This window comes from Lycium barbarum, chromosome 4, assembly GCF_019175385.1.
Source record: "Lycium barbarum isolate Lr01 chromosome 4, ASM1917538v2, whole genome shotgun sequence".
Classification (NCBI taxonomy): domain Eukaryota; kingdom Viridiplantae; phylum Streptophyta; class Magnoliopsida; order Solanales; family Solanaceae; genus Lycium; species Lycium barbarum.
Window position 1 is genome coordinate 139,274,104 of NC_083340.1, and position 8,162 is coordinate 139,282,265.

At 34.9% G+C, this 8,162-nt stretch overlaps 1 protein-coding gene across 1 annotated transcript; it reads left to right on the forward strand.

The window, feature by feature from the left end:
* The first annotated feature begins 3,680 nt into the window (after positions 1 to 3,680).
* LOC132636645 (receptor-like protein kinase HSL1) lies at positions 3,681 to 6,324 on the forward strand. The gene is made up of 2 exons (XM_060353601.1): positions 3,681 to 5,752; positions 5,849 to 6,324. Exons 1-2 carry the CDS (start codon positions 3,790 to 3,792, stop codon positions 6,160 to 6,162), a joined length of 2,277 nt encoding a protein of 758 aa, XP_060209584.1. The 5' UTR covers positions 3,681 to 3,789; the 3' UTR covers positions 6,163 to 6,324.
* Positions 6,325 to 8,162: the final 1,838 nt, after the last annotated feature.

An 8,162-nucleotide genomic window follows, 5' to 3' on the forward strand; every position in this document is an offset into this window, starting at 1 on the left:
TCTAAGCTTTCTCAAGCCTTAGAGTGTGATGTTAAACACAATCAATTCAACCTCAAGTTAACTATCCTATCTCTAGCTCAAGTTATTAGATGGGTTTAATGACCCAAATCCTTGCTATCAAACTCTTTTCCTAACTTTCACTTTCTTTCTCAAGCAAAGTAAAAGTGCTTAGGCACAAATAATGTTTGCAACCATTAGGAGATATTTAAGCATGAAGAGTTAATAGAAAAACAATAAACCCACTTCATTAGAAATAAAAATCATTCAATACATAAGCATAACAAGAGATTCAATCCAAACTTTAATCAAGAATATTTTCATAAACAAGATTCAAGTATTGAAATGAAATACTACACACTTAGATATACAATACAAAACAAGAGATTGAAGAAATGAATTAAAGGTTTAAGAAATGCTCAACCAAATCTTCAAATCTTCAACCCCAAAGTGTGGTGTAGATGAACCCTAGCCTCCAAGCTTGCAAAATGGCAAAAGATGAATAAAATTGCTCCCTTCTCTTTCTTTTGTAATTACCTCATTTTTTCAAGTTCCAAAAATGACAAAATATGCCCCAAATTTCAGTTTTTGCAGTTCTGCCCGTTTTTTGCAGTTCTGTCCCGTTTTTGCAAAACTGTCCACTTTTGACAGTTTTGCAAAACTGTGCAGTTTTTGTCCAATTTGGCCTCTTTTTGACTTGGTTTCTTCCGATCACTTCTAAATCACATAAACCTATAAAATGGAAGTAAACGACATTAAATGCACTATTTTTTCAATCAAAACATAGCAACAATCTAAGATTAAAGAAGAAATAAGTTGGTAAAATACCAACTTATCAGTATCACATGATGGTATTTGGTAATTCAAATATTTATTTACTGTTATATGTTGATGATATGCTTATTGTTGCTAATAGTATGACAGAGATAAATGATTCAAAGAAACTGCTAAGTAAGGAGTTTGACATTAAAGATTAAGGTGAAGCTAAGAAAATCCTTAGAGTGGAGATTCACAGGAAGAACGGTGAGGTACATCTTTCACAGAAGAAGTATATTGAGAAGGTACTTCAGAGGTTTGACATGGATAAATGTAAACTCGTTACTTTATCGTTAGCACAGTATTTTAGACTTTCTTCTTTGATGGCACCACAATCAAAGGAAGAGGTGAAGTACATGTCAAAGTTCCTTATTCTAGTGTAGTTGGTAGCATTATGTATGCTATGGTTTGCACTCGGCCTGATATTGCTCAAGTAGTGAGTGTAGTAAGTCGATTCATATCTAATCCGGCTAAGACGCATTGAGAAGCAATTAAGTGGATATTGAGATATCCTAAAGGCTCTTCGAATGTTGGTCTAAATTTTTGTAGATGAGAAATGAAGGCTTCTTGGTCCTTGGTTATGTGGAATCTCATTTTGTAGGTGATCTTGATTGAAGGAGATCAACTACGGGCTATATCTCTATTCTTGCAGGTAGTGCCATAAGTTGGAAGGAAACTCTCCAGTCTATAGTTGCTTTGTCCACAACAGAAGCTGAATATATGGCAGCAACAGAAGCAGTAAAGGAGGCTATATGGTTGAAAGGTTTGGTGTCAGAATTGAGTAGGGTTCAACATGAACCAACTCTAAAATGTGATAGCTAGAGTGTAATTCACTTGATAAAAAATCAGAGATTTCATTATCACACCAAACACATTGATATCAGATTCGATTTTATTCGTCATGTTGTTAGACAAGGTACAATTAAGGTCTTGAAGGTTGATACAAAGGACAATGCAACAGATATATTGACTAAGAATGCAGCAGATATGTTGACCAAGGTGGTTCCTCTTGTCAAGTTCAGTTATTGTATGAATTTGGCAGGAGTTCGCATCAACTGATGCTTCAGGATGGAGAACAGCAGGGCAAGGTAGAGCTACTAGTATGTACGAGGTTTCGGTTAGTGTCTTTTGTTTCCTACACGGAGTTAGCTCACGTAGGCTTAGAGACATTGGACTGAATGACGTTCATATGGAAGCTCGAAATTCATCTCAAGGTGGAGATTGTGAAGTTGAGAAGATATTCAAGCCAATTCCTACTCAAAAGCAGAAAGAAATAAAAGGAAACTTTTTATTTGTTGGTTTTCGAGTGTTATTGGGATTTAGATCCTTTCTAGGAAAGGATTAGACCTAGCAGTATAAACATATGCTAGCTAAGATTTATTAAGTAGGACAGAATATAGAACCTAAGAGTATTCAATCTTGTAACTTACTTTCTCCCTTGATATTAATAAAAGTGTCAGACGTTCTCCGTGGACTAGGATCACATCGATCCGAACCACGTTAATTACTGTGTTTTTATCGTTTCCGTGCTAACATCTTAAATATAGCATTCCTCCCGTCGCAACAATTAGTCGTTTTGACGAGCCAATTTTTTTGTTTTTGACATTTTGTGAAACAAGAATCACTTGGTAGTCTTTTTTGTATCTGCTCTTATAGTTCTAATTAGTGAAGGGTTAATTAAGTAACACGTTTAAAAATAGATGAAGAGTTAGTCTAGATAATTAATTTTATGATTAAGGTTAGTATATTTCTTTCTTAATTAAGGGCTGTGCCAAAAAACCTTAAAAGTATCTTGTATTCTTGTGCCATGTTATCTTCTATTATATTTGCACATCTGATTTATTAGCAATATTCTAATCCTACTGAAGCTAAGAATAAAAGGTTGCACCTTCTGTGTTTTGTCTTTCTTTTTCCGTAAACAACTTCATTATATTACTTCATAATATGTCTCAAATGTGTGTAAGATTCCATTGCATCAGTTTCAACCCAACTTGGGAAAGAAGAATCCCAAGAAACTTTACGTAAAAGGAAAATAGAGAACTTGGCTAGATTATGAGCTAGTACGTTCCATGTGCAAGGGATATATACAAACTTGATATCTTCAAAAGAACTCATTAATCTCCATTTATCCTAGCAAGTCGTATCTATCTCCCAAGACACTGTCATCTTCTTTTGTACCTTCTGTTGGTTAATATAATTGTGTGCACAAGCATTTTGTTAGGGTTTTGTCCTGATTTTCTTACCATATTTGAGTTTTACTTTTCTCTTGAAGGAAAGTCAAAATATAACCATAATTGTTTTATTTTTCCTGAAGGGAAAATATAATTCTCTTCCATATTTGGCTAATCGTTGTCTTGGAGGAAAAGTTTTATACATGTATAAATTAAAGACATCCTTCCCACAACTAGAAAACAATAGTATCCACAATGTAGTCGTTTAGAAAGTCTTATTTATGGGGAGATTATTCTCTCCACAGTCTTGCACAAAAAATGAAGCGTAGAGGCTAGAGCCAGCTAAAAATTAGTCTATTATTTTGTGAAAGTTGTATTTGTTGAGTCCCACATCAATGGTAGGATGAGGGATAATTAGTCTCCTTATATGATCTTAGACAATCCCCATCTCATGAACTAGCTTTTGAAATTGAATTAGGCCCAAAATCTATTTGGTGTTACGTTTTTTTTCTTGACCACTGAGGTCAGTCAAGTCAATGTTTTTTTTTTTTTTTTTTTGATCTTTTTAAAGTTCAACAAGTCAAACATTGGTAGAATTTCCCTGTCATATCCAGCTACAATTTTCGTTCATGTTGACTGACTTGTGTTGTATGATACACGGCTTCTTCAAAGCTAATAATCCAATATTTCAGATGGCACTATCCAATCAAAACACTTGAAAAAAAAAAAGAGACTATAGAGAATGGGAGAGCTAGTACTATAGTAATATACTCCAGAAAAAAGGGATAATCAAACAAAAGGAGCCATGAAAATTAACAATATTCGTGTAGTAAAATCTATATTTTCAATTCCCAGGAAACAAGTTTGCCTTTCCATTGTTTTCTTACTTGCCTTTCTGCATTTCCAGGCTGGTTTACAGAGCTACGAAAATGAGAAGAGAATTATGTTGGAGCTGAAGCAACTATGGGGATTTCAATCATGGAATTCCAATTCCTCATACTGCAATTGGGATGCTGTAAGCTGCATAAATGGTTCTGTCACAGGCATCCGTATTGTAGGGGGGCAACTTACTAGAATTCCACCAATTATATGTAGACTGAAAAGCCTACAATGGATAATCCTGAAGGGCAACAACATCATAGGAGAATTTCCTACCTATTTGTACAATTGCTCAAAGCTGGAATATCTTGATCTTTCTTCGAATCAATTCGATGGACCACTGCCTAGCGACCTTCATCGCTTGTCGGGGCTTATCCATTTAGATATTTCTGAAAACAGCTTCAGTGAGATCCCAGGAGCCATAGGTCAGCTTTCTGAATTGCAATATCTTTCTCTTAGGTTTAATCTTTTCAACAATTCGATCCCCCGAGAAATTGGAAATTTAACAAAGCTTGAGACTTTGGATATATCCTATATTGAGAGGTTTAAGCAAGCAACAATTCCAGAGGAATTAGGAAGACTGAAGAAGTTGAAACACCTCATGATTGTACGGTCAAATTTGATAGGGGAGATTCCGGATACATTTTCCGCTCTTTCAGGTCTCCAAACCTTGGATCTCTCAGCGAATTTATTAAATGGGTCGATCCCAAGCTACTTATTTCATTGGAAGAATTTAACCTCTCTTCAGTTGGAGGGTAACCAATTTTCAGGTAGGTTACCGATGTTGGCTGCAAATGTACAATTGATGGGGAAAACTCAGCAAACGTTTTCTAGTCTTTCAGGTCTCGAAGTCATTGATCTCTCGTATAATCACCTAAATGGTTCAATTCCAAGCTACTTGTTTCTTTTCAAAAAGCTAAATACTCTGTATCTGCATGATAATAAATTTTCTGGGAGTTTACCTAGGATAGCTGGAAATTTGAGATTAAGAACATTAGATCTTTCGTCGAATCAGCTTTCTGGATATATTCCACAAGAATATGACAATAAAGATTACCTCTTTAGTAATAATCTCAATCTCTGTACCGAATATACCAATTATTACAATCAAGTTCGACTATGTAGTGGAAAAAGAAGAGTTATTCTTCCCATTGTGGTCCCTGTTGCACTTTTAGTCATTGTAACATTGTTATACTACAGAGTTAAAAAGAACTGGAAATTCTCCATAGACCAATTCATGTGGAGGAAGAAAAGGCATGAGAACCAAGATCCTGAGTGGATGTTCATTTCTTTCCAACGATTAGAATTCACAGAATCCGAAATTCTGGTGAATATGACCGAAGAAAACTTGATTGGAAGTGGAGGATCAGGGAAGGTCTATAGAGTTGGTGTTAATCCTAATGGGAACTTTCTGGCAGTTAAGAGAATATGGAACAAGAGAAATTTAGACCACAGGCTTGAGCAACAGTTCCTTGCAGAAGTAGAAGTACTGGGTAGCATTCGACATTCCAATATTGTGAAGTTGTTATGCTGCATTTCTAGTGGAAACTCAAAGGTTTTGGTTTACGAGTACATGGAAAATCAAAGCTTAGACAAGTGGCTGCATAACAAGAGAAGAAGTGAAAAAGCTATTACTGCTTCAGCACATTGTGTCTTGGAATGGCGTACTAGACTGCAAATTGCAGTTGGAGCTGCCCGAGGTCTATGCTACATGCATCACGAGTGCACCCCACCGATCATTCACCGTGACATTAAGTGCAGTAATATCCTTTTAGACCATGAACTGAATGCCAAAATTGCAGATTTTGGACTGGCTAAGGTTTCAGCTAAGTGGGGAGAGATGGAGACCGCTTCTGCTATCGCTGGCACGTTTGGTTACCTTGCTCCAGGTATATTGAAAAAAAACAACAAAACACCAGAGTGTACGTATGAATTGTGTTTCTTATTGTTTTTTTCCTAACACCTTACTATTCTTGTAAATTCAGAATATGCATACACATCGAAAGTGAGTGTCAAGAGTGATGTGTACAGTTTTGGTGTGGTGTTATTGGAGCTGGTTACCGGTAGAGAACCAATTAATAGAGACGAGCATATAAACCTTGCACAATGGGCATGGAAACACCATGAAGAAGGCAATCCAATCATTAATGCTATTGATGAAGAAATCAAGGAAGCATGTTTTTTGAAAGAAATGAGTTCCATGTTCAAGTTGGGACTTATATGCACTAGTTCTCTGCCTTCTGCTAGGCCTTCCATGAAGGAAGTTTTGCAAATTCTATTACTCAGCGTTACTTGTTAGTTCTTCCTAGCAATTGGCTGTGAATCCAAGATTATCACTGCTTTTCCAATCTTTATTTGTACTGGGAAATAAATGTCCAAATTCTTAGCTGTCCTGTGAACTGAGTAGGTCCTCATTGTATCTTCTTTGCCAATGAAGTGATAATTCAACTCTTTTACTTTTCGTTTTTCTTCTCTTTCCAACAGTCTAATCAACTCATAAAAACGGATAGATTATTATGAGATTATAGATTATGGTCTATGCAGAATATTACACACTCGTTGGCCCTTACTCGAAAACGTGTTCACATTCTAAATCTCTTTCTTAATCATTTAAAGACGTGCATTTTTAAAAAAAGTCTCAAGGAAGTTATGTTTTTGACGTGGACATTTGCCAAAAACAATATGATACACGCATAACCGTGTCCAAATAGCGAGGCGAGCTTTTTAAATCATACATACTCTATGCTCAGTTAAATATATTTAGATGCTCAAATTTATTTGTTCCGAAATGATGTGAAGGTTGTGGTGAGGTGATAAATACCCTTTCGTTTTTGTGAGAGGTTTTCAAATTTTGACATTGGAATCGATTTCAATAGGAAGCGTTTTACCCTTAAAGTGGGAATTCCCGCGTAAATCTGAATTAGTCGTGCCTATAAAGGGAGTACTGGACACCAGGTAGAAAATAAAAAGATCAAAAATGAAAAGATTTAAATCATGTACTACTATTTAAGGTTATGATTTAATCATGGATATATACATTATGATGCTATTATTTCTGAATGCAGATTGATGCTGGAAAAAATGGAAAATTCGGAGGTAAAGCACGGCTATGAAAAACATAACAAGGTTGCTGATCTCTTGGCAAAGAAAAAGGCAAGGAAATAACCTTTTGAAAAGGTTAAGATATTTTGGTAATTCCTACAAAATTTACAAATGAAACGATGTGGACGGACATTCTAGAAGCGATCAATATCGGTCCCGCAATAGTAATCGGGTTGACAATTCAAAACATCCAAAGGGGCACCAATGCCTCACTAGCTTGTAATTGCTATTTCACACACACACACACACACATAAAGTAGCATATCCTTTTAATAAAATAAAACAAGTTATGGTGGTTTTACCATCCACTATAAGAAAAATATATTCGGCAACAATTTTTTTTTATTGCTATAGATTGATTATCATTGCAAAAAGTATTTTTGGCAGCAAAAAATATTTTTGGCAACAAAAAAATATTTTGTTGCATGAATTTTTCCCAACGACTGTTATTGCAACAACGTGCAATAACTTTTTTTTCGTTGCTAAAAATATTTTTTGCAACAATAATCAATACTATGGTAACAAAATTAAATTCTTTGGTAACAAAAAAATCATTTGCCAACAATAAAACTAAGTTATTGCCAAATATAAAAAAAAATTATTGCGATTTCTATACTTTCTTGTAGTGATCCATCCTTAACAAGAGAGTTTACCTACCCCCACCCTCATCCCCACCAAATCACACACAAATGGGGCTTCCCACGCAAATGCTATTTAATCAGGTCCAAAATAAGTACTAAGCATTAGATGAAAAATAAAAAAAGATTTAAATCATATGGATGATAAAAACAAGTCAAAGTTCAAGTCATCACTTCAATTTAAGCTAACTAATTCAACTAAACTTGATCAAAACTACCGTTAATTATCCAGCCTTAATTGTTTGTTTCTTTATCTTCCACGGATGATTGCTTTTATTGTTCCATCAATTTTGTGGGTTTACAAGATCAACCAAACCAAATACCCACTTGTCTCTTTCTGATCATCTTTTGATTTTTTTTTTAAATTCAAAATTCTACTTCTGTTTCAATGGACTAATTAATACACTTAATAATGATATTAATGTAATTCTTTAATGTACGTTACTTTTTCCAGTTAATACAAAATTTTATCACTATAGTGATAAAACTTATTAATTAGCCTAAGAAAAATGGTGCGGTATAATGACTCTTCGTTTTCTTCAATTGCATATAACACTGA

Coding starts and splice junctions, on each gene's coding strand:
- LOC132636645 (XM_060353601.1), top strand. CDS start 3,790: ATGAAAATTAACAATATTCGTGTAGTAAAATCTATATTTTCAATTCCC. Junction 5,753..5,848: donor GTTTGGTTACCTTGCTCCAG/GTATATTGAAAA, acceptor TTGTAAATTCAG/AATATGCATACACATCGAAA.